Below are 27,557 nucleotides of genomic sequence, written 5' to 3' on the forward strand. Positions count from 1 at the left end.
TAGGTTTAAACAATTCAAAATTAAAAGTAAAAAAAAAAAAAAAATGAGGCAAACTCCACAGACCTGCAAAAGCCCAATGCAGAGGCAGAGGTTTATAACAGCAATAAAAAATGTGACTGAGGGGGAAAAAAAAGCACAAAAGCCTAATTAGGTTTCATATTGCCAACAAAATCAACAACTACAACAGAGGGGGAAAAAAGGAAAAAAGAAAAAATCCAAAAGAATCTACAGAGCAAGTCAAAACCTAAGACTAATGTTTTTCTTGAGTCACTGCTGTCAGAGTCCTTTCTGTCACTGGGAGTCACAGTCCACCTCACCTCCCTAGGATGCCCTCCAACACTGTGCTGATCTCTGGACCTGTGGGGGCAGCTCAGACTCTAATCTTGTCCACTCCTATGTGTTTTTGCCTCCAAAGTCCACAGCTATCAAAACTAGTGTGTTTTCTTTTGTGGGAGTGCTCAATGACCTTTCATATATATTCCATAGACACAGAGTCTGCCTAGTTGATCGTGTGGATTTATTCTGAATCTTGTACAGCTGGTGGGGAGGTTTGGGGTCTTCTTCCTTAGCCACACTGTCCCCGGGTTTCAATTGTGGTTTTATTTCCACCTCTGCATGTGGGTCATCCATTGGGGTTTGCTCCTGAGGCCGCACTGGAGGACTTCGGTTTGTTCCTGTGAGGGCCAGGTGTGGAAGTGGTGTAGCTGCTTGGGTTGCAGGGGTTCTGGCAGCACCAGGTACTCAGGAGAGTTGGGGTCTAGGGCAGCAGGAAATACAGTGCTCTAGAAGGGTATGGCAACCACTATTGGCCAATACACTCCAGTATTTTTGCCTGGAGAAACCCCCTCCTTAACAGAGAAGCCTGGCAGGCCACAGTCTACAGGGTCGCAAAGTCAGACACTACCGAAGTGACCCTGCATGCATAGATGCAAGGCTTTTTTTGCCTGTGGCAGCTCTGCCCCAGTAAGTGTTGAGCATGAAGGTGGCGCAGCTGCTTGGGTAGCGGGGACTCTGGCGGCGCCAAGTGTGCAGGGACATGGACTGCCTGTGCCACAGGAGTTATGACCCTATCAGAGTCTTTTTTCGAGCCTCTTGTAGCTGGTGATCAGAAAGCCTCTTTGGCCAGTCTTTTTCCATAGCTCTGCCCATTCAGGCACTTAGAAGGCTCCCTTGCCTGGGGTCCTTCTCTGTTGTTTGGTGTGTCAGGCACATAGAGGGGGCCCCTAGGCTGGGTTCCTACTCTATAGATTGGCCCATCAGGCACTTAAAGGGGCACCCTGAGTGGGGTCCTACTCTGTAGTTCAGCGGATCATTCACTTAAAGGAGCACCTGGGTAGTTCAGCCTACCTTCTGAACTCTGTAGTTCAGTGCCCTCAGATGCATTTGATGGGCCAGCCTCTCTCTTGTTCAGCTGTGGATGCTGGCATGTGGGGAGAGAGAGGCTATGGTGATGGCTCCACCACCTATGCATGACTTAGCAGTATCACCTTGCTTCCTTGGCTGCCCACCTTTCCTCCAACAGGCAATTCCCATCACAATCTCTTCCCTCACCTCCCCTTGATCCATCTCTCCAAAGTCAACAGCAGCCTTTGCCCTTGGATCGCTCCACACTTCCCAAACTAGCTCCCAGCCGCTGCACCTTCCAGGGGACCCTCATCCCTCTCCTGGGTATACATGACTGCAGCAAGGACTGTCTGATTCTCATTCCATCTAGGCTGCCACAGATCAGCTGTTTCACTCTCTGCCTTAAATGTTTCTCCTCTGACTCAGACAATTGCCCCGATGTGGGGACTGGACTCCTGCTTCCGTCCCCCAACCGAAGACAGGTCCAATCCTACTAACATTCCTGTTTTTCCCCCTAGTTCCTTCATCCTACCAAGTTTTGCGTGGTTCTATATATTCTTTTCCTCCGGTCAGATACTCCTGTCCACTCTCAGCTGGTGTTCTGCATGTACTTCTGTGTCTGAAGGTGTCTTCCTGATGTATCCGTGGAGGGAGATGTACTCCACGTCCACCTACTCCTCCGCCATCTTGTTCTCAAGGTGGATTCTTTGACTGGTTTGTTCTTGCTGTCTAAGGGACTCAGGAGTCTTCTCTAGCACCACAGTTTGAAAGCATCAATTCTTTGCTGCTCAGCCTTCTCTATGGACCAACTCTCACATCTGTACTTGACTACTGGAAAAACCACAGCTTTCACTATATGGATCTTTGTCGGCAAAGAAATGTCTCTGTTTTTTAATATGCTGTCTAGGTTTGTCTAGGTTTTCCAAGGAGCAAGTCCCTTTTAATTTCATGGCTGCAGTCACAGTCCACATTGATTTTGGAGCCCAAGAAAATAAACTCTTTCACTCTTTCCATTTTTCCCCATTTATTTGCCATGAAATGATAGGACCATATGCCATGATCTTAGGTTTTTGAATGCTGAGTATCAATCCAGCTTTTTCACTTTCTTCACCCTCATCAAGAAGCTCTTTGTTTCTCTTCACTTTCTGTCATTAGAGTGTTAACCATCTGCATATCTGAGGTTGTGATATTCCTCCTGGCAATCTTGATTCCAGTTTGTCATTTATCTAGCCCGGCATTTCACATGATCTACTCTGCATATAAGTTAAGTAAGCAGGATGACAATACACAGCCTTAATGTACTCCTTTCCCAGTTTTGAACCAGTACATTTTTCCAAGTCTGGTTTTAACTGTTGCTTCTTGATCTGCATACAGGTTTCTCAACAGGCAGGTAAGTTAGTCCAGTATTCTCATCTCATTAACAATTTTCTAAAGTTTGTTATGATCCACACAGTCAAAGGCTTTAGCATAGTCAATTAAGCAGAAGTCGATTTTTTTTTTTTTTTTGAATTCCCTAGCTTTGTCTGTAATCCATCGATGTTGGCAATTTGATTTCTGGTCCTTTGCCTTTTCTAAATCAAGGTTGTACATCTGGAAGTTCTTGGCTCACACACTGCTGAAGCCTAGCCTGAAGGAATTTTTTCCCTAGCATCTTTGGCAAGCTACTTTTTTTTTTTTAATTTAATTGAAGGATAATTAATTGCTTCACAATATTGTGTTGGTTTCTGCCATACATCAACATGAATCAGCCATAGGTATACATATGTCCCCTCCCTCTTGAACCTCCTTCCCACCTCCCACCCCTTCGCACTCCTCTTAGGCTGTTACAGAGCCCTGATGTGAGTTCCCATTGGCTATCATGTAGCAAATTCCCATTGACTGTTTTACATATGGTGGTGTATATGTTTCTATGCTACACTCCCCATTCCTCACACCCTCTCCTTCCTCTCCTCAGCCTACGTCCGTAAGTCTGTTCTCTATGTCTGTGTCTCCATTGCTGCCCTGCAAATAAAGTTCATTAGTATCATCTTTCTAGATTCCATGTATATATATATGCATTAACATGTGATATTTGTTTTTCTCTTTCTGACTTCACTCTCTAGAATAGGCTCTAGCTTCGTCTATCTCATCAGAATTGACTCAAATGCATTCCTTTTATGGCTGAGTGATATTCCATTGTGTATATGTACCATAGCTTCTTTATCCATTCATCCATCAATGGACATCTAGGTTGCTTCCATGTCCCAGCTATTGTACATAGTGCTGCAGTGAACATTGGGGTACATGTGTATTTTTCAATTTTGGTTTCCTCAGATTATATGCCTAGCAATTGGATTACTGGGTCATATTGTTGTTTTATTCCTAGTTTTTAGAGGAATCTCTATACTGTCTTCCAAAGTGGCTGTATAAATTTACATTCTCACCAACAGTACAAGAGGGTTCCCTTTTCTCCACACCCTCTCCAGCATTTATTGTTTGTTGGTTTTTTGATGATGGCCATTCTGACAGGTGAGAAGTGATATCTCATCACAGTTTTGATTCACATTTTTCTAATAATGAGCAATGTTGAGCATCTTTTTTTGTGTTTATTAGCTATCTATATGTTGTCTTTGGAGAAATGTCTGTTTAGGTCTTTTACCCACTTTTTGACTGTGTTGTTTTTCTGGTATTGAGTTGTATGAGCTGCTGTATATTTGGAAGTTAATCCTTTGTCAGTTGTTTCCTTTGCTATTATTTTCTCCTATTCTGAGGGATGTCTTTTCACTTTGCTTATAGTTTCCTTTGCTCTGCAAAAGCTTTCAAGTTTAATTAGGTCCTGCCTGTTTATTTTTATTTCCATTACTCTGGGAAGTAGGTCTTCGAGGATCTTGCTATGATTTATATCACACAGTGTTCTGCCTATGTTTTCCTCTAAGAGTTTTATAGTTTCTAGTCTTACATTTAGGTCTTTAATCCATTTTGAGTTTATCTTTGCATAATATATTAGGAAGTGCTCTAATTTCATTCTTTCAATGCAGCAGTCCAGTCCTCCCAGCACCACTTATTAAAGAGACTGTCTTTTCCCCATTGTATATTCTTGCCTCTGTTGTCAAACATAAGGTGCCCATAGATGGCGTGGGTTTATCTCTGGGCTTTCTATCTTCTTCCATTGATCCATATTTCTGTTTTTGTGCCAGTACCATACTCTCTTAATGACTGTAGCTTGGTAGTAGTCTGAAGTCAGGAAGGATGATTCCTCCAGCTCCATTCTTCTTTCCCAATATTACTTTGGATATTCAAGATCTTTTGTGTTTTCATATGAATTGTGAAATTTTTTATTCTAGTTCTGTGAACAATGCCATTGGTAATTTGATAGAGATTGTATTGAATCTGCAGATTGCTTTTGGTAGTATAGTCATTTTCACAATATTCTTCCCACCCAGGAGCATGGACTATCTCTCCATCTGTTTATGTCACCTTTGATTTCTTTGATCAGTGTCTTAATAGTTTTCTGTATACAGCTCTTTTGTCTCCTGGACTGCTTGCCCAGTTGTGTCTAACACTTTGTGACCTCAGGGACTGCAGCATGCCAGGCTTTCCTGTCCCTAAGCATCTCCCAGAGTTTGCTCAACTTCATGTACATTGCACTGGAGATGCCATCCAGTCATCTCATCCTCTGCTGCCCTCTTCTCCTTAGGTAGGCTTATTCTTGGGTATTTTATTCTTTTTATTGCAATGGTAAATGAGATTGGTTCTTTAATTTCTCTTTCTTATTTTCCATTGATAGAGTATAGGAATCCTAATGATTTCAGTGTACTGATACTGTATCCTGCAACTTTACTAAATTCACTTATTAGCTCTAGTAATTTTGTGATAATATATTTCAAGTTTTCTGTGTGTTGCCTGGAAAATCCCATGGACGGAGGAGCCTGGTAGGCTGCAGTCCATGGGGTCGCTGAGAGTCAGGCACGACTGAGTGACTTCACTTTCACGCATTGGAGAAGGAAATGGCAACCCACTCCAGTATTCTTGCCTGGAGAATCCCAGGGACAGAGGAGCCTGGTGGGCTGCCGTCTATGGGGTCGCACAGAGTCGGATATGACTGAAGCGACTTAGCAGCAGCAGCAGTATCATGTCATCTGCAAACAGTGAGAGTTTTACTTCTCATTCAATCTGTTGTTGTTCAGTCGAGTTTGACTCTTTGCAACCCCATGGACTGCAACACACCAGGCTTTACTGTGTGCTGTCCTTCACTGTCTCCCAGAGTTTGCTCAAACTCATGTCCATTGAGTCAATGATGCCACGCAACCATCTCATCCTCTGTTGCCCCCTTCTTCTCCTGCCTTCAATCATTCCCAGCATCAGGGTCTTTTCTAATCAGTTGGGTCTCCCACCATGTGGCCACAGTATTGGAGTTTCAGTTTCAGCATCAGTCCTTCCAATGAATATTCAGGGTTGATTTTCTTTAGAACTGACTGGTTTATTCTTCTTGTTCTCCAAGGGACTCTCAAGAGTCTTCTCTAGAACCATAGTTCAAAAGCATCCATTCTTTGGCACTCAATTTCTTTATGGTTCAACTCTCACATCCATACTAATAGATGTGACTAATGGGAAAACCATAGCTTTGACTATACAGACCTTTGCTGGCAAAGTGGTATCTCTTCTTTTGAATTCACAGTCTAGGTTTGTCATAACTTTTCTTCCAAGAAGTAAGTGTCTTTTAATTTCATGGCTGCAGTCACTGTCCTCAGTGATTTTGGACCTCAAGAAAATAAAGTCTGTTACTGTTTCCATTTTTTTCCCCTCTACTTGCCATGAATTGATGGGGCTGGATGCCATGATCTTCGTTTTTTGAATGCTGAGTTTTAAGCCAGCTTTTCCACTCTCCTCTTTTATCCTCATCCAGAGGCTCTTTAGTTCCTCTTTGCTTTCTGCCATTAGGGTGGTGTCATCTGCATATCTGAGGTTATTAATGTTTTTCCTAGCAATTTTGACCCCAACTTGACTTCATCCAGCCCAGCATTTCGCATGATGCACTCTGCATGTAAGATAAATGAGCAGGGTGACAATATACAGCCTTGACATACTGCTTACCCAATTTGGATCCAGTCCCATCGTTGTCTGGTTCTAACTGTTGCTTCTTAACCAGCATACATGTTTCTTAGGAGGCAGGTAAAGTGGTCTTCCCATCTCTTTAAGAACTTCCCACAGTTTGTCGTGATCCACACAATCAAAGGCTTTAGCATAGTCAATGAAGCAGAAGTAGATTTTTTGTTTTTGGAATTCTCTTGCTTTTTCTATAATCCAAAAATGTTGGCAATTTGATATGTAGTTCCTCTGCCTTTTCTAAATCCAGCTTGTACATTCTTGGTTCATGTACTGTTGAAGCCTAGCTTGAAGGATTTTGAGCATTACCTTGCTGGTATGTGAAATGAGTGCAATTGTGTGATAGTTTGAAAATTCTTTGGCAATGCCCTTCTTTGGTACTGGAATGAAAACTGATCTTGCCCAGTCCTGTGGACACTGCTGAGTTTTCCAAATTTGCTGGCATATTAAGTACAGCACTTTCACAACATCATCTTTTAGGTTTTGAAATAGCTCAGCTGGAGTTCTATCACCTGCATTAGCTTTGTTTACAGTAATGCTTCTTAAGGCCCACTTGACTTCACACTTGAGGATGTCTGGCTCTAGGTGAGTGATCACATCATTGTGGTTATCCAGGTCATTAAGACCTTTTCTGTTTATTCTTGCCACCTTTTCTTATCTTCTGCTTCTGTTAGGTCCATACCATTTCTGGCCTTTATTGTGCCCATCTTTGCATGACTTCATTTTTGGGGGGCTCCAAAATCACTGCAGATAGTGACTGCAGCCATGAAATTAAAAGACACTTACTCCTTGGAAGAAAAGTTATGACCAACCTAGACAGCATATTAAAAAGCAGAGACATTACTTTGCCAACAAAGGTCCGTCTAGTTAAGGCTATGGTTTTTCCAGTGGTCATGTATGAATGTGAGAGCTGGACCATAAAGAAAGCTGAAAACCGAAGAATTGATGCTTTGAACTGTGGTGTTGGAGAAGACTCTTGAGAGTCCCTTGGACTGCAAGGAGATCCAACCAGTCCATCCTAAAGGAAATCAGTCCTGAATATTCATTGGAAGGACTGATGGTGAAGCTGAAACTCCAATACTTTGGCTACCTGATGCAAAGAACTGACTCATTGGAAAAGACCCTGATGCTAGGAGGGATTGAAGGCAGGAGGAGAAGGGGACGACAGAGGATGAGATGATTGGATGGCATCACCAACTCAATGGACATGAGTTTCAGTAAACTCTGGGAGTTGGTGATGGACAGACAGGGAGGCCTGCCGTGCTGCAGTCCACGGGTTTGCAAAGAGTGGGACATGACTCAGTGACTGAACTGAACTGATACAGAGAACAAACATACAAGTACATTGTGTGTTCACCCTGACTGGTCATCAAATATCAAATCATGTAATGCAACTGCTTACTGCAAATGCTATGCAGAGGAACACAGTTTTAATGTTTTATTTTGATGTAATTTTATATTTACAGAAGTTCAAAGAACTTGGGTTTTGCTCTTTTCCATATTTGCCAATTATTAATATCTTGCTGCATTTGCTTTATTGTGTGTTCTTTTTTCCTGAACCACCGGAGAGCACTTTGTTGACATCCTGTCACTTTATCTAGAAATATTTCACTGTTTATTCCCTAAGAACAAGGTCTTTCAAAATAAATTTTTATCAACACATAAAGTTAACATAAACCATCAGAATAAATTTTAAGAAGTGCTAACTACAAAGAAAAACTCTGCCTTCGTGTCGCACAGGAGGAAAGTCTGGACCTGTTTTGCTTACTGTGATATTCCCAGACCTGCCATAGGGCCTGGCATAGAGCAGGCTTTTTTTTTTTTCAAGAGTCATTTATTTATTTTTGGCTGCTTTGGGTCTTCATTGCTGAGTGTGGGCTTTCTCTAGTTGCTGTGTTGCGGGGGAGTTACTGTTCGTGGCAGCGTGCAGGCTCCTCGTTACGCCGGCTTCTCCTGTTGCGGATCACAGGCTCCAGGGCATGGGCTCAGCAGTTGTGGCACACAGGCTTAGTTGCTGTGCCGCATGTGGGATGTTTTGGACCAGGGATCAAACCTGTGTCCCCTGCGTTGGCGGGTAGATTCTTAACCAACTGACCACCAGGGAACCCTCACAGCAGGTCTTCAATAAATACTGTTAATGTCTAAACGTGATGGTGTGATACTACATAACCACATTTCTAAGCAAAGTATTTCTAAAATAAAGCAAAGACAATGACAGCAAAATATTCAGTCATTTCTTTATTATTACCAATGATTAGTAATTAACCAGTTATAAAAAGAGTAAAAGCCTTCCGATGTAAAGGACTGACAGGAAATTACCTTTTTAAGATGAGACAAACAGGTTAGAATGCAAGTAAGTGGGACTTTGGTCCCCTTCTGGGCCCCCTGCGGGGACCTGCTCTCTCCTCACAGGTAGCGGTTCCTGATGTATTCTCGGTACAAGGAGGTGTCTTCTTTCCCCAGGGGCTGCATGATACCTTGACTGGCCTGGATGTGGGCATGGAAGATCTCTGTAGACTTTCGGTCTACTTTTGGAGGCTGAACCTCATAGATGTTGTCTTGAGAGAAAGCGGAGATGGGTGTTCTGTAGAAGAGAAGGGAGGACAGAGCAACATTAAAGCAAAGAAAGGAGCACAGGGACCTGTGACCTCAAGAGAACTTGAGAGTCACTGACCTTGAACGAGTGAACTTAGTAACAAGCAGTGGTAGTGACCTCTCGGCTGGCTTTCTCCCCTGCATGGAGGACAGCAAGAACAGTGCCTGCCCAGGGAGCTTTCCCCTTGTGTAGGCTGGGTGGGCCCCCCTCCTCTGTTCCTGCAGCTCTGAGCACACCCATGTCTGTGTGCCCATCTGCCTCTCTCCCAGGACTCAAGTAACTTGAAGTGGGGGCTGGACAGACTTTTTTGCTCCCTTTTCCTGGTATCTGGTACATACCCAGTAGTTTGTTTTTTTTCACAGAAGACTTAGGAGGAATCAGTGAAGTAGGGGATACTAATGTATTCTACCTCACACATTGATGGCAGGAGTAAATGAGTTTATATCAGTAAAGTTCTCCCTTAGCCTGGTGCCTGGCACACTATTAGTGCTCAGTAATAGTAAACTATTGTTAACAATTACCGGAGCATAATTCCTTATCTGCAATTCTGAAATCCTCAAAGCTGTAATAACCAAACATGACTTTGCCAGCAAAACCTGACCCAATTGAAACTCATCTGGTGGTACAACATGCAACAGTCATCCCATTTCATGTGAATATTAATGTGTTTAGTTATCAGCCTCAGATCATGCAGGGGATGTTCTTATAAGGTCGCTAACACCCCCCAAATTCTGAATTCTGAACTACATCTGGCTTTATGCTTTTTAGATGAAAAGTTGGAAATCTGTAATAGGCAGCTTCCTTCCTTTCTGCGGTGATTTGAAAAGCACCCAAGAACTTCTCAATTCAAAAGTATCCCTCTATTCCTGCCCCACCTAGCCTGCCATAGTGCTTGAAATTTCCATCCACCCTTGGGGAAGGTACCGTCTCCAAAAAAGACCTTGTCAAAGTGTAGCTGGGTGCCTGACACATCCTTAGTTCATCGTAGTGTGAACACCTGCTAGTTACTACATCTTTAGCTGGGGGCGGGCCCTCCAGGAATGAGTCAACCACCAAATCAGGTGCGCTGCAGAGTGAGTGTGCATGGAAGGTCAAGATGAGGCCATGGGTAGGCGAGGATGCTAAGCTAGACCTTGTGAGGGACTGGGGGTACAATGACAACACACCCCACCACTTAGCCCAGGGCTTGCCCTGCAGGGGGAAGGGACACTTCTCCACTTTAGGGTACTAAGATAACAGAGAAGACATCTGGAGGATCTGTTCTGCTGAGTTGGGACCTCAACCATGCTCATGGACATCTTGTCAGGGGAACAGAAAGGCATCCCAGATGCCTGGCTGTTGAGTTAGCTGGGACTCTTAAGCTGGGGCAGGGAGGCGGGATTCCCTGCAGTCAGAAGCAGAAATGAGCCTCAGAAGCAGCCAGGTCTGTACATGCAATGTCAGCATGTTGTGGGACACTAGGCAGGTGCAGTGAGTGACACACAGCCAGAGACAAGAGTTGTACAGTAAAGCCCTCCATTCTCACAGGACGCATTACAGTTGAACCTGGGTCTTTCTTACTTAGGGCTTCCCTGGTGGCTCAGATGGTAAGGGGTCTGCCTGCAGTGTGGGAAACCCAGATTTGATACCTGGGTCAAGAAGATCCCTTGGAGAAGGAAATGGCAACCCACTCCAGTATTCTTGCCTGGAAAATCACATGGACAGAGGAGCCTGGCGGGCTACAGTTCATGGGGTCCCAAAGAGTCAGACACGACTGAGTGACTTTATTCTCTTTCTTACTCTTCTAAAAAAGTCACGTTATCTCCCTGTACTCTGCCTTTAGAAAACTAACACATCCTGCCGTGGCTGGATACTCTGCTTTAAAAATGGCTTTGAAATAAAATATAACTCAAGGCCGAATGTGCTTTCTGGAAGTCAACCTCAACTGTTGGACCTCGGGGGTAACATAGTTAAACTAAAATTTGGTAACTGGTTTATGAAATACTCCTATGTTTCCAAAGCACTATAATAATTTTACATAATCTTAGACTATATCCTTACATAAGAAAATAAAAACCAAAGGATGTAGTGATTTACTTAAAATTAAAAAAAAAAAAAGAAAAGGCCAAGGTGAAAGAATCTTGAGATGTCTGAATCTCAGTTTGAATGCCAGCTTGGCAGCAGTGCTTTTCTTTTCTTTTTTTTTTAATTTAAAAATTCTTAATTGCTAAAAATGCCAACCATCATCCAAGCCTTCAACAAGTCATACTGTAACACAGCAGTAACATCAAAAGTCATTAATTCACCATAACAATTGTAATAATTGTTTGTTTTTTACAATATTGTATTGGTTTTGCCATACATGTTAGTTATTCAAATATCTGTGGTTAACATGAGGAATAATTGGGATGATTAATATGTGAACTCTTCTCAATTTTTCCTCACAAAAACAGAGCAACTCCTCAGTCATTTACACAATTCAAAACAAGATGCTAAAATCTTTTAACAGTTGATAATATTCAAGGTCAAGCCATTTTAACCCGAACCCTTAAAAGGGGCTCCTCCATTAGCGGTTTTAGAGATTGCCATCAAAGTGCCAGCCACAGCAACACCTCTGTACCACACCATCCATACCTGTCTAGCGTCTACATCCTCCATTTTACAGATGAGACACTTGAAGTCAATTTAAAAATGGAACTAATGGTTTCTGTGCTTTGAAGCCTGGAACCCTGTGTACATTAACCAAGAGCTTTCTGGCTGGCATCACACCAGAGAGGTACCAAACCTTAATGCAAGTGAGAAAGGGAGAATCCAGGTCATTGTTTTGTCCTTCAGAAGTTCAGCCGAGTACCCGGGTGGGCAGGCTGGAGGGAGAGCAGCAGAGCCGGTCAACCATGACTGGGGCCACGGAACAGCCGCTTCCACCCAGCGCCTAGAGTTTTTTTTTTTTTATCAGGAGTCCTCACTCTACTTCTCAGTAAACAGTGTCACTGCCGTGTGGAATAATGGAAAACGCATTACAAAGATGGGAAATATGAAATGTCCAACCTCAGCTTTTAATGGTATCAGATTGAGTGGCAGGTGGGTTTAGGGCTCCAGCACTACCTCAGTGTGGTTTCAAAACAATATAGGGAGTCAGAAAACGCATCAATCAGCCCTTTTATCTTTTTCATTCAGACAAGATTCAAAGTCTATATTAAACAATGAAATTGTAATGTTAGAATGTTTATTATTGGATTTGGGCCAGAAAGGAGCTTAAGACATACCCAATACTTTTGGCACGATCAGAAAGAGGAATGGGAAGAAAGGGATTTACAAAAAACCCTTTGTTTCCTCATCGTACTTGCACATCAAGAAATTTATCCCAATGAGCTCTTCCTGGTCTTTAGGCAGTGGCTCTTCAGGTATGGTCACCAGACCAGCGGCATCTGTGCCACCTGGGAATGTGCTAGAAATACAAATTCTCAGGCCCTATTCCAGGCCTGCTGAGTCAGACACTCCGGGGATGAGGCCCAGCAAAGGTGTTCAGTAATGGGCCCTCTAGGTGATTTTGCTACTCATTATATTTTGGGCTCCAAAATCACTGCACATGGTGATTGCAGCCATGAAATTAAAAGATGCTTCTCTTGGAAGGAAAGTTATGACCAACCTAGACAGCGTATTGAAAAGCAGAGACATTACTTTGCCAGCAAAGGTCCATCTAGTCAAGGCTATGGTTTTTCCAGTGGTCATGTATGGATGTGAGAGTTGGACTGTGAAGAAAGCTGAGCGCCGAAGAATTGGTGCTTTTGAATTGTGGTGTTGGAGAAGACTCTAGAGAGTCCCTTGGACTACAAGGAGATCCAACCAGTCCATCCTAAGGGAAATCGGTCCTGGGTGTTCATTGGAAGGACCAATATTAAAACTCCAGTATTTTGGCCACCTTATGCGAGAGCTGACGCATTTGAAAAGACCCTGATGTTGGGAAAGATTGAGGGCAGGAGGAGAAGGGGACAACAGAGGATGAGATGGTTGGATGGCATCACCGACTCAATGGACATGGGTTTGGGTAGACTCCTGCAGTTGGTGATAGATAGGGAGGCCTGGCATGCTGCGGTTCATGGAGTCGCAAAGAGTTGGACATGACTCAGTGACTGAACTGAAGCATTTGTTGATTTGACAAGAAAATATTTAACTGGTCAGATTGAACTGTTTTCTGGATTTAGTAATGTCATGATGATTTGTGGTTGGTCATAGAAGAATTAGACAATACTTGAATAATTTCAATAATCTTATACTTGTGATACTTTTCCAATATGCTAAAATCTTATACTTTTTCTACAATGAGCATTTTGTCACACACCAAATCCATTTGGCTTTTCCAGAAAATTTAGTAATGGTTCTAAAAACAGGATATATTTCTCCCCTGTTGCTACCACAAACACCAAGTTTTACCAAGTTGCTGTTTTCACATCACCAAATGGTTCTCTGTTGTTCATGACTGACAAAATTAAAAGAATATTTCAGTTGAAGAGGCCCTTATGTAAGACCCTGTCCAACAGCCTTACTTGCAGACAATGGCCATTAGGTCATTCCTCAGGGCAGGATCAAAGTTAATCAGATGCTCTGGTCTCAGTGGGGCAAAAACCTCAGCAAATGTCTTAAAAGAATAAGAAAGCACGAATCCTTTCTTATTCTAATTCTCTTTCTGCCGGCCTTGTAATTTTTATTAGGAAATAACATCCCTTATTACTTTCCTGGCAGAGAGGGGCCTATGGCACACATTGCCATGCAGTGATTTTCTCTCTTTCAAGCTTTTAATACTGCTCAGAGCCTTTAGCCTTCAGTTTGTGGGTACCATTCTAACATCTTTTTGTGACCATCCATTGCTTCTCTTAAGCTTCCTTATTAGGTTGCTTGATCTTGTATCTTTCCAACTAAGTACTCAAACACTGAAGTCTAGTCATGAATCTATTCTACAAAGATGATACAGTGAGAATGTGTTTGGTTCTTTGAGTTAAAAAAAAAAATCAAGATACTGCTGAATATTACTCCCATTCTGTGTACAAGTATAGACCACCTAAGTCCAAAATATAGCTCTCAAACCATGCTTGTCTAATATGGTAGCCATTAGCCACATGTGGCCATTTATACTTATATTAAATACAATTTAAAATTCCTCAGTAGCAATAACCACATTTCAAGTTCCTTAAAACCACATGCAGCTAGTGGCTACTGCACTGGAAAGTACAGTATAGAACATTTCCATCATTATAGAAAGTTCAACTGGACTTTTCTAGAAACTCTTTCCTGCTATTTTTTTTCCCCTCGGGAATTCTGAGTAGCTCTTTCTAAACACATTTTATTGTTTATATACTTTCAAGAATGTGAATTCTCTCTTGTTTACCTTTATCCCCAATGCCCAGAAGAGTATCTGGCATATAGTAAACATTTAATAATTATTCCCTGAATGCATGAATGATGTCTGGTTAAGGAAGATGATTTTATCTTGAATTTCTAAATTCAGAATCTGAATGCAGTATGATTTGGTTTACTCTGGATGATACGGAGGTAGGATTCCCCAACAGAAGTCTGGCAAATTTTAAGCTCCTTTCCTCAGATAACCCATAAAGACAACAGGGGCTTTATGTCCTATCTAGGACACTGTCCACTTCCCTCAGGGGAAGCTGAGGTGCTTTCTAGTGGCACAAAATTATCAAAGCTCAAGAAACAAGAGTGAGGCAGGAGGGGTGTGTTCTAATTGCCCATAAATCGCCCATTTATGCTACTTATTGCTTGCTCTTTGTGACCCTTTAGACTGTAGCCCGCCAGGCTCCTCTGTCCGTGGGATTCTCCAGGCAAGAATCCTGGAGTGGGTTGCCATGCCATCCTCCAGGGGATCTTCCTGAGCCAGGGATCGAACCCGCATCTCTTAAGTCTCCTGCATTGGCAGACGGATTCTTTACTACTAATGCCACCTGGGAAACCCATAACAATGACTTAGATCAACAAATTCACTAAATGGGCTGAAATCAAGAGGAATGCATCAATCTTCAAACCACTTGTAATAAAACGAAAGGCAAAAGATGTCCCTATATCCTGGGAGGCAGGCTCTGCCTATGTAATTCACTTTTAAATACCCTGTCAAGCCAGGTTCAATGTTGGAGATATGGGTAAGCACATTTGCTGCCTTCCCCTCCACAGGCTTCCCTGGTGGCTCAGATGGTAAAGAATCTGCCTGCAATGCAGGAGACCTCAGTTCCATCCCTGGGTTGGGAAGATCCCCTGGAGAAGGGAATGGCTACCTACTCCAGTATTCTAGACTGGAGAATTCCATGGACAGAGGAACCTGGCAGGTTACAGTCCTTGGGGTCACAAAGAGTTGACTGAGCGACTGACCCCAAGGGCACTCTCATGTATCTTTGGGTAGACATACATGAAATCACAAAGTTAAGGCCACAGGCTTGAGGGCCAAGCACTTATCTACACATTAGGACATGACACCATTTTATTAGCTGCTGATAACATTCTAAACATCATCAAGGTAAAAATTAAAAAGAAAAATTATTTCTTGACAGGAATTCTATCTTACATACACAAAATGCTATGAACCTAATGCATGACTTCCCCAAAGTCCAATTAAATTTTCAGTCTTGTTATGCCGTTGACAGCTGGCATGAACATGATACAGAATAGTCTACAAATCTGGTTCCTTCAAATCCAAACACATTCCAAACCCTTTTAACAGCTGCTATTATAATGGATGACTGGACTGTCCTCCAGCAGGGACACTGGAAGGGATGTTCAAAATTTCACAAGCAGGTTAAAATGAATTAAAGCAAAGATGACAATAATGCCAGTCCCTATATAACCCACCATTAGAAGAAGCAAGAGGTGTGATGCGAAGGAACTGAAGAATATAATCTGTGCCGATGGAACATAAAATGCACAACCTTGCAGACCCAGGGAGCAGGAGGCACTGTTTATATATAAGGCCCTTCAAAGGCTCAGCAGTAAGGAATCTCAACTCCTTAGACAGATTAGGTCTTTGTAGATTTTGATAGGAGAGGAGTAGGTGCCATTGGGTATGGAGTGTGAGGACAGCAAAACTTACTGTGTTTCTCTAACACATCTCTGCCTTCAATGTGTCAGGGAGGCATATGAGTGACAGGCCAGCCAGAAAAGCACTGCAGTCTCACCAAAGTTAGGATTTTATGCCTAAGCCTAAAAGCCACATCAACAAAAGAGAAAAGTTATTTATAGATCCAAGTACAGTTCAGTTCAGTGGCTCAGTTGTGTCCGACTCTTTGCAACCCCATGAACCCCAGCACACCAGGCCTCCCTGTCCATCACCAACAACCAGAGTTCACCCAAACTCATGTCCATCGAGTCGGTGATGCCATCCAACCATCTCATCCTCTGGCGTCCCCTTCTCCTCCTGCCCCCAATCCCTCCCAGCATCAGGGTCTTTTCCAGTGAGTCAATTCTTCGCATGAGGTGGCCAAAGTATTGAAGTTTCAGCTTCAGCATCAGTCCTTCCAATGAACACCCAGGACTGATCTCCTTTAGGATGGACTGGTTGGATCTCCTTGCAGCCCAAGGGACTCTCAAGAGTCTTTTCTAACACCACAGTTAAAAAGCATCAATTCTTCAGTGCTCAGCTTTCTTTGTAGTCCAACTCTCACATCCATACATGACCACTGGAAAAACCATAGCCTTGACTAGATGGACCTTTGCTGGCAAAGTAATGTCTCTGCTTTTGAATATGCTATCTAGGTTGGTCATAACTTTCCTTCCAAGGAGTAAGCATCTTTTAATTTCATGGCTGCAATCACCATCTGCAGTGATTTTGGAGCCCAAAAAAATAGTCTGACACTGTTTCCACTGTTTCCCCATCTATTTCCAGTGAAGTGATGGGACCAGATGCCATGACCTTAGTTTTCTGAATGTTGAGCTTTAGGCCAACTTTTTCACTCTCCTCTTTCACTTTCATCAAGAGGCTTCTGAGTTCCTCTTCACTTTCTACCATAAGGGTGGTGTCATCTGCATATCCGAGGTTATTGATATTTCTCCTGGCAATCTTGATTCCAGCTTGTGCTTCCTCCAGCCCAGCGTTGCTTATGATATACTCTGCATATAAGTTAAATAAGCAGGGTGACAATATACAGCTTTGACGTACTCCTTTTTCTATTTGGAACCAGTCTGTTGTTCCATGTCCAGTTCTAACTGTTGCTTCCTGACCTGCATATAGGTTTCTTAGGAGGCAGGTCAGGTGGTCTGGTATTCCCATCTCTTTCAGAATTTCCCACAGTTTATTGTGATCCACACAGTCAAAGGCTATGGCATAGTCAAGAAAGCAGAAATATATGTTTTTTCTGGAACTCTCTTGCTTTTTCTATGATCCAGTGGATGTTGGCAATTTGATCTCTGGTTCCTTTGCCTTTTCTAAAACCAGCTTGAACATCAGGGAGTTCACAATTCACGTATTGCTGAAGCCTGGCTTGGAGAATTTGGGGCATTCCTTTACTAGTGTGTGAGATGAGTGCATTTGTGCAGTATTTGAGCATTCTTTGGCATTGCCTTTCTTTGGGATTGGAATGAAAACTGACCTTTTCCAATCCTGTGGCCACTGCTGAGTTTTCCAAATTTGCTGGCATATTGAGTGCAGCACTTTCACAGCATCATCTTTCAGGATTTGAAATAGCTCCACTGGAATTCCATCACCTCCACTAGCTTTGTTCGTAGTGATGCTTTCTAAGGCCCACTTGACTTCACACTTGAGGATGTCTGGCTCTAGGTGAGTGATCACACCATCGTGATTATCTGGGTCATGAAGATCTTTTTTGTACAGTTCTGTGTATTCTTGCCACCTCTTCTTAGTATCTTCTCTCAGAGTTGCAGTAAAAGAATAAAGAATACTTCCCTCCTGCCCCAAACCTTTTGAGAGTAAGTTACAAACCTGCTTTCCTATCTCTCCCTAACGTTTGAATGGGTGTTTTCTATAAATAACATTATTCTATAAAATAATAGTACAATCTAGTAAAATCAGGAAATTAACATTAATCCATTGCTTCCAGCTAATCCTTCAACCCCACGAAAACTTTTGCTAGTGTCCTCCAATGTCCTTAATCTCAAAGGGAACTAGTCCAGCATTTCACACTGCAGTTGGTGGTCATGTCTCTTTAGTCTCCTTCATTCTGTAACAGTTCCCCAGTCTCTTCCTTGATTTTCATGACGTTGACACTGAAGAATATAGATCAGTGATTCTGTAGAACAGCTCCGTATCTGAGTTTGTCATGATTATTATTGGCAGTTTCATAGCCAGCCTTCAAATTGGCCCCACTTCCTATTATTCAAGGATTTTCCAGGCGGCACTAGTAGTAAAAAACCTGTGCAGGAGACATAAGAGACTCAGGTTTGATCCCTGGTTCAGGAAGGTCCCCTGGAGGAGGGCATGGCAATCCACTCCAGTATTCTTGTCTGGAGAATCCCATGGACAGAGGAGCCTGGCGGGCTACAATCCACAGGGTCACTAAAAATCAGACATGACTGAAAGAACCTAGCACACGCACGCCTACTATTCAAACCCTCACGAGTCTCCTTTCACATGGTACCAGAGTAGGTCTTTGTAAGCAAGAGCATAGAGCCAAAGTGGTTAGGTTACGGAAGTGATTTCTTGGATCACTTGTTCTGGGGCAAGCAAACGTCATGTTGTGAGCAGTCCTACATAGAGGCCCAGATGGCAAGGAACTGAAGCGTCTAGCCAACAGCCAGGAGAAACTAAGGCCTGCCAACCATGTGTGAGCATGGAGGTGGATTCTTCAGGCTTGGTTAAACCCCAAGATGTCTATCGTTCGACAGCTGGACTTTAACCCTGTAACAGACCTAAAACCAGAGTCACCCAATGAAGCCACTCTCAGATTCCTGACCCCAGAAACTGTGACAAAAACAAATGTTTGTTGGCTCCCGGTACATAATGCATACAGGCAAGAATGTCATAGAAGTGATGGTGCTTTTCAGTACAGTCTGTCGCATGACACACAATTTCAATTCATGTCATTACTAGTCATCTTTATTTTAGTCCCTTGATTAAAGTAGAATCTTCTGGGATTTTCCATTGTGAAGTTGCTCTTTTTTTTTCTCTCTTTTAATTAATGAATATTTTGTGGGAGATGCTTTGAAACTATGTAAATATTCCTTCAAAGTTTCATTTATTGTTCTCAGTATGAGGTCTTGGATTTCTATCTTATTGGATAGGATATAGTGTATTACTGTCATTATTTGTTTTAATGTTCAAACTGTTTCAAATTTCACCTGAGTCCTTTCAGCCTGGTTCCTGTGTTCTCTGGACATGTCCTCATCATTCTTTAAGTATGTCTTTGATTTCTGGCACAAGATGTTCTAAACTCATCATGTTCTCTGCCTGCCCCAGCCCTGAAATCAGTCGTTTCTCCAAGGACCTCTGGTTCTTTTTAGTGGAAAATGGTATTATAGCCAAGGAGTGGGCACTGGGTGTACCTACTACCAATGGATATCACTGCTCCCAAGCCCACTCAAAGGACATATATCCATTTAAATATATTCATATATGTAAATATATACAACCATGCAAACATACACATATGTATCTACAAATATATGCCACATATATTTTATATACTCTATAAGATAAATGTATGTATTTGTAAGTATAATATAAGTATAGATTTATATCTTAAATCCATAAGTTCATACTCATATCTCTAATTGTAGGGTACTCTGGGGCTTCCTTCATAGCTCAATTGGTAAAGAATCTGCCTGCAATGCAAGAGACCCTGGTTCGATTCCTGGGTTGGGAAGATCCCCTGGAGAAGGGATAGACTTACCCACTTCAGTATTCTTGGGCTTCCCCTGTGGCTCAGCTGGTAAAGAATCTGCCTGCAATGCGGGAGACCTGGGCTCAATCCCTGGGTTGGGAAGATCCCCTGGAGAACGGAAAGCCTACCCACTCCAGTGTTCTGGCCTGGAGAATTCCAGGGACTGTGTAGTCCATGGGGAGTTCACTTTCTTTCTGGGTTTATTCTGTCCTTCTCCCTTTGCATATTAGTGACCTCCTTGTCCAACAGTGAGAAACATGGTTCCCCTTACCTTTATTATATTTCTTTAATTCATTCCTGCATATATAAACAGCCTCCCGTCACCACTGCATCCACCCCTTCCCCCACAAAGTATTAGTTGCTCAGTTGTGTCAGACTCTTTGCAACACCATGCACTATAGGCTGCCAGGCTCCTCTGTCCATGGGATTTCCCAGGCAAGAATACTGGAGTGGGTTGCCATTTCCTTCTCCAGGGGATCTTCCTGATCCAGGAATCAAACCCGGGTCTCCCGCATTGCAGGCAGACTCTCTACCATGTGAGCCACTAGGGAAGCCAAAGATGCCTTCTATTCAGGCACTGACTCCCTTCTCAGAGACACCACCCTCATGAATGCCTTCTTTATCCCCTTGGGGCCCAGGCCACCCCTCTACATGGATACTCACACCCACTGCTCCCTGTTCAGCCTGCCCCTACCCATGGATGCCAGCCTCACACACTCAGGCCTGAACTCCCCATACGGGATCTGTCCTCTGTAGGATGCCCTTGTCAATCCAGCTGGGCTCCGAAAGGCTGTCACAGGCTGCCTCCCCTTGCTCTGCTCCAACTGATGGCTTTAGGGCTGACTTGTTCAGGGAGGGAAAGGGGAAGAATAGGCCTCTGTGATTTTATAATGGATGTCAGCACTGAAAGGAACATTCTCTCCCCACCCCACCCCCGGCCAGGTGAATTGTGAATCTCATCTGTAGTGGGTTCCAAATTTCTGGTTACACCAGAATACCCTGGAAGCTTGCAGAAATACAAATCTCAAGCAAACAAAAGACAGCACTAAAAACAGGGAGAAACCGAAGCATCCTTAAAAAATAGTTATATAGATTATAGGGAGGCTTTCATTTTTCATTTTAGACTTTTGGTTCCTCTTTACATTTTCTACATTTATACGTCTATGTATATTCATAGGATTATGGCCCATGTTTTTTATAATTTTATATATTAAAAACATAATTAGCAAGATTATTATTTTTTAAGCAATACAAAATATAGAATTCCAGATGCAATGGCTGGAGATTCTAATTCACTACACCTGGGCTAAGGCCTGGGCATCTGTGCTTTACAAAATTCTCCACTGACTGTAATGATCAGCCAGGCTGTAGAACCTCTCACTCCACCAACTCTTCCAGCTTCTGCAGCAGCTGTCTGAAGATCCACTGGGCCTGCACCCAGCCCTCCATCACAGAGAGACATTAATAGAGATAAAACCACATGAGCTTTCTGAAAACTCAGGGCAGGTAGAATTTGGTTTGAGGGCTCTTGATCTTACTGATGCTGCTGCTGCTAAGTCGCTTCAGTCATGTCCAACTGCGCGATCCCATAGATGGCAGCCCATCAGGCTCCCCTGTCCCTGGGATTCTCCAGGCAAGAACACTGGAGTGGGTTGCCATTTCCTTCTCCAATGGCATGAAAGTGAAAAGTGAAAGTGAAGTCGCTCAGTCGTGTCTGACTCTCAGCGACCCCATGGACTGCAGCCCACCAGGCTCCTCCGTCCATGGGGTTTTTCAGGCAAGAGTACTGGAGTGGGTTGCCATTGCCTTCTCCGGATCCTACTTATAACTCCTTCCAAAAATCAGTTTTCTCTGATTCTTATTGTTACTAAAGTGAAGGATAACTCTGAAAAGATGCAGGTTAAATGCTCTTCAAAACTGTCAAGGTCATCAGAAACAAGGACAGTCTATTGTCACTGCCAAAAGGACCCTAAGGGGAAACAACACCTAATACAGTGTATCCTGGATGAAGTTTTGAAACAGAAAAAGGACTTTGGGTTAAAGTGAAGTGTGGATTTTAGATAGTAATAAATGTCAACATCAGTTCATTATTTGCAAGTAATATACCATCCTAGGGGCTTCCCTGGTAGCTCAGCTGGTAAAGAATCAACCTGCAATGCAGCAGACTCCAGGTTGATTCTTGGGGTCGGGAAGATCCCCTGGAGAAGGGATTGGGTACCCACTCCAGTATTCTTGGGCTTCACTGATGGCTCAGAGGGTAAAGAATCTGCCCACAATGCGGGAGACCTGGGTTCCATCCCTAGGTTAGGAAGATCCCCTGGGGAATGCATGGCAACCCACTCCAATATTCTTGCCTGGAGAATCCCCATGGACAGAGGAGCCTGATGGGCTACAGTCCATGGGGTCACAAAGAGTCGGACACAACTGAGCAACTAAGCACAGGACAGCAGCACATACCATGCTAATGGAAGGCATCACCAATAGGGAATACTGGGGTATGTACGGGGTATGTAGGAACTCTGCACAGAATTCTATAAATCTGAAGAGGGTCTACAATAAAAAGTGTTAGGAAAAAAAGATGCAGTTTACAGGGGATGTAATGGTGTGATGTGGCAAACTCGAAGATAGCGCTCTGTAAATCATCAGGAAAAGATGAAAGTATTCAAATAGGTATGAAGGATATAAGTAGGGGTCATCACTTCCACGTGGGAGATGAGACACGGGGCCATTATTGCAGCTCACTGGTCTGCGTTTCCGGGAGTGAGAGCCCAGTGCTGCTGCTGTTCCAGGAAATTTAAGGGCAGAAGGGACAGACTGCTCCCAAAGGTCACTGTGGAAAGGTCTCAGAGATGACCAGTTGCCCCGAGGGCCTGCTCACAGGCAGGGAGGAAAGATGACTCTGGGAGGGGCAGGTGTATTCGTTGCCCTTTGAGAACAGCTGTTATGCGTTTGATGTGCAGCCTTTACTGGCAGAGCAGACCCAGTGCTGCACATGGTAACCAGTCCCTGCTGCCAGTGGCTCAAAGCCAAGAGTGCTGTCATTAAACAACAGCTGAAAATGTTCAAGTCTACAAAGACTACAAAACCATGCAGCCACTTACACTGGGTGCATCCCTGGTGTTTGTAATCTTAGACATGCCTGAAACAGAGGGAAAACTACATTTCTTTTTATTCTAGGACAGATAACATATAATACAAAATGGGTGGGAAATCCTACAATTTATAAATTGCATCCTGAATTGGAAGCATTTTACCCCCGAAATCATCTTACTTTGTTTGTCTAAAGCCAAAAGTCCTTTTAAAAAACACAAAGCAATCTTATTTGCCAAGCAGAAATAGAGACACAGATGTAGAGAACAAACATATGGACACCAAGGGGGCAGAGTGGGGTGGGATGAATTGGGAGATTGGGATTGACATATATACACTGTTGGCATTGACATGTATACACCATTGATACTATCTATAGATAACTAATGAGAGCCTACTGTAGAGCTCAGAGGACTCTATTCAATGCTCTGTGACAACCTAAATGGGAAGAAAATTTAAAAAAAGAGGGGATAGATGTATACACACAGCTGATTCACTTTGCTGTACAGTAGAGACTAATACAATGTTGTAAAGCAACTGCAGTCTAATAAAAATTAGTTTAAAAATAAGAAACGCAAACATTTTAATTTTACATTCTCAGAGAGAATGTAGAAGTGTATCATTCTCCCATACCAGTAAAAACACCAACAGCTATGGCCCAAACATCAAAGTACCACCATCGCCACTCATGTATGTGCTGTGGCAGACTGTCCCTTCTGTCTCCTAGGGCAGCAAAAACATGTGCCCAACTGCAAGAATTATCCCCTTTGTTGCTAGAAACATCCAGAAATGGGGTTACCTAGGCACCTGGTGCTTGCTCCTGGGTACATAAAGCAAGAGAGCTGGAGCTGCCTCTGCTTTGTGCATTGGCAGGCTATGTGGGTCAGAGTTTAGTAGTGGAAAACATAATCCACTCTAGGTAGACTAAACAAAAAGTGATTTTCATAGGATTTTCAGTGGCTTTCAGAATCCCTGGAGGGCTAAAGAGACAGGCTGTAGACCAGGCTGCCAGGAATGACTCCCCAAACCACATGGCAAATCCTCAGTGAGGCTGCTGCATCTGCCTAGATCAGGAAGGAATCCCAGCGGCTGTTGGCCACAAACCAGCCACTTCAGCTAAAATCAGGAAGCTGCCACTGCGGTGGCCAGCTCAAGAGCATGTTGCCTTTGCCACAGTCTGCAAAATAAATACCCTACATATTGCTTCTTCCCGTATGACTATTCCAAATCAGACTCCTGTGAGTTTAAGTGGTGGTTAGAATCTAAATCACATTTTGAACCTCAATTGCAAGGGTGTCTGAGATGTTATTTTTTTGTTTTTCAACCTCTGCATGTAGGACAGGAAATTCAAATGGATACTGACCAATCTAATTTATGTTATCTGTCACAGTCTGCCCCTCTCGTTATCCACACACACTCCTCTTGCTATAAGTAGAACCAGCTCCCTCCTCCATTCATCACTGCATCCCACTCAGAGTCCAGGATATCTGGGTTTTGTGCAGCTCTCCTTATCAAGTCCAGACAAGGCTGCTTGTGACCTAGTGACCTTAAGTTAAAAGATGGCCTGTCTGCTCTCAATGTACACTGGAAGGCAAAGGAAAATGGAAGGATTCCAGAAAGGGAGAAAATGGAAACATACGATTGTCATTTGTATTAGTAGTCATCAAATTCCACTAGGCAAGAACGGTGAAATCACCTGCTTGCATGATGGAGTGAGGTCTTTGGGTAGCCATCGGAAGGGCTCCCTTGTTCTGTTAAGCCCATGACCCAAATCCTAGCCATCTTGCATTAGCTGCCACAAAAGTAAAGCTGATAGGCAGTCTCTCTCTTTTTTTTTTTAATTTTCCTATCTCTACTTGTACTTTTTTCTGCTGCCACTGAGGTAGTAATGCTTGATTAGCCAAATGCAGATAAACCACAAGGTTATAGGCCCTACCATGTTTTCCCCACTCCCCCCTGCCCCCAGTCTCTGCATCACTAAGGCAGCAGCCGCATCTGGGCCCTGCAGTTTTCAGCTGTCTCTGATAGTTTCTCTGAGAAAAGCCCAGGGTAAGGAGCAGTGGTGTGGCAATGCCTACTTCAGCAGCAAGGACAGTATGGCCATGAGGCAGCAGTATGTCACATTTAGTGACTAGCTTTGGGGATGGGTGAAAAATAGACTTTGAAGATAGATGTGCCTAATCGGTTCTGGGAAAAAGACAGCAGCAACATTGTTATTCGAATGTCTGAATCCTCATGTAAAACAGACAACTAGGTGGCACAAAATACACATGTGCAGCACGTACATCAGAACCAAGTGAGTTACCCACAGATCCCCAAGGATAAGCAGGTGATGGAGCTAAACCTCAGCAGCCACAAAACCTGAAGGATACCAGTGTTTGTACGAGAGGAGTAAGTCAGGGGTTGGGGGACAACAGGGCATCTGACAGACCTGAGGCCAGGAGAACCCCAGAACAGGTAACAGGAGTGCACTGGAAATGAGTGCAGGCTGATGTGAGCACAGCAGCTGAGACTGGGAGGGGTTTTACCCAATTCAGTGCCACAGGAGTGCCAGGGTTCTTGGTGGGTTCTGAAAGGAACTCAGGCAGTCTGGGCCACATTAACTCCGGAACCCTAAAACCAAAGCCCTCTTCCAGGCCAGGGCGCCAGCTGAAGAGAAAATGTTGACAGTGGAGTCAGAACTGAGCACAACAGTGCCAGGAGACATGCGGGAAAGAGGAAGTCAGATGAAAGTGGGGAAAAGGAAGAGATACAGAAAATGGCAACCTGCTCCTGTAGTCTTGCCTGGGAAATCCCATGGACAGAGGAGCCTGGTGGGCTACAATCCATGGGGTCGCAAAGAGCCAACATAACTTAGCGATTAAACGACAACAGGAAATATCAAAAAGCAAGAGGCCATGGTTTTAAATACTTCATGGTGATAACCAAAGAGGGAGTTCTGTCAAGTTAGTGAGATTTTCTTGAACTGCACTTCCTTCTAACTACTCAGAAAAGCTAATTTTGCATAATAAGCCACAGAAAAGTATCAACTTCCAAGCTCATAAGAAGTTACTAGGGAGATGAAAGAACAGGGAGCAGAATAACATCCCTCTGATGAAAGCATGCTGGAAAGACAACTTGATGGAAGAGGTCAAAACTGAAGCATAACTGTTGGTGGGAATGTAAACTGGTACAGCCACTATGGAGAACAGTATGGAAGGTCCTTAAAAAACTAAAAATAGAGCTACCATATGAGCCTGCAATCCCACTCCTGGGCATATATCCAGAGAAAAACATGACCCGGAAAGATACATACACCCCAGTGTTCACTGCAGCACTGTTAACAATGGCCAAGACATGGAAAGAACCTAAATGTCCATCAACAGAGAAATGGATAAAGAAGTCATGTATATGTGTGTGTGTGTGTATATAAAAACACACAGTGGAATATTACTCGGCCATTAAAAGAATGAAATAAGGCCATTTGCAGCAACATGGATGGAGCAAGAGAGTGTCATGCTGAGTAAAGTAAGTCAGACAGAGAAGGAGAAATATAAGACATCCCTTATATATGGAATCTAAAAAGAAATGATACAAATGAACTTACTTTAAAAAAAAGAAAGAGACTCACAGACTTAGAAAATGAACTCATGGCTGCCAGGGGGAAGGGATAGTTAGGAACTTTGGGGAGGTCATGTGCACACTGCTATATTTAAAATGGATAACCAACAAGGACCTACTGTATAGCACATGGAACTCGACTCAATGTCATGTGGCAGCCTGGATAGAAGCAGGGTTTGGGGGAGAATGTATACATGTATATGTATGGCTGAGTCCCTTCACTGTTCACCTGAAACTCTCACAACCCCAATACAAAATGTTTTCAGTGTTAAAAAATAAATACAAATAAATTTTTATTTAAAAAAAGGAAACACTGAAGCATAGTATTTCAAAATGAGCTTTAAGTATAAAACTCTAAAATTCAAAAAGAAACGAGAGGGGCTTCCTTGGTGGCACAGTGGATAAGAATCTGCCTACCAACGCAGGAGACACGAGTTTGACCCCTGGTCTGGGAAGATTCCACATGCAGCTAAGCCTGTGCAGCACAGCTGTTGAGCCTGTCCCCTAGAGCCCAGGAGCCACAATCACTGAGCCCACGTGTCACAGCTGTTGAAGCCCTCATGCCCTGAGGCCCGTGCTCTGCAACAAGAGACACCACTGCACTGAGAAGCCCATGTACCAAAACTGGAGAGTAGTCCCTGCTCGCCACAACTGGAGAAAAGCCTGCAGCAGCGAACACCCAGCACAGCCAAAAGTAAAATAATGAGGAAAGATATTAAAAAGATTTAGAGAAAATGTCACATGTAGGCAATAGACAACGAAGATTTAGCATGGACAGGAGGAGCCTTGATGAAGAAAAACAAAGTAAGGAAACTGAAAAAAATACTAAAAATGGTAATGCCAAAAAACTTTTTTCCTGAAACTGAAAACTGCTTACTCAAAGAGCACAACATATCCCTGAGAATACTGACCCAAAATAATACCACGTAGTAAGTTAACTGGACTTTAAAGGAAAAAGTTCCTTTAGACATCTAAAAGACAGAGTGTCTTTTAAGGGAAAGCAAATTGGATTATTCTCAAGCTTTTAA

The 27,557-nt window shown here is 43.2% G+C and overlaps 1 protein-coding gene across 8 annotated transcripts in view; it reads right to left on the reverse strand.

Moving 5' to 3' along the window:
• Positions 1-8,654: 8,654 nt before the first annotated feature.
• FIG4 (FIG4 phosphoinositide 5-phosphatase) overlaps positions 8,655-27,557 on the reverse strand; it is a 172,298-nt gene continuing 153,395 nt past the window's right edge. For 6 of the 8 annotated variants that reach the window (XM_086317377.1, XM_086317375.1, XM_086317368.1 and 3 more), the window contains one exon: positions 8,655-9,013. In XM_086317377.1, coding sequence (XP_086173503.1) covers positions 8,836-9,013 — 178 coding nt within the window. In that variant the 3' untranslated portion in view covers positions 8,655-8,835. Of the gene's footprint in view, positions 9,014-16,097; positions 16,208-27,557 lie in introns of all 8 variants that reach the window. The other 2 variants (XM_086317371.1, XM_086317376.1) reach the window with 1 other exon arrangement.

The sequence above is a fragment of the Bos grunniens genome, chromosome 9 (genome assembly GCF_055505025.1).
Source record: "Bos grunniens cultivar Pamir isolate PY7600 chromosome 9, Bosgru_T2T1.0, whole genome shotgun sequence".
Classification (NCBI taxonomy): domain Eukaryota; kingdom Metazoa; phylum Chordata; class Mammalia; order Artiodactyla; family Bovidae; genus Bos; species Bos grunniens.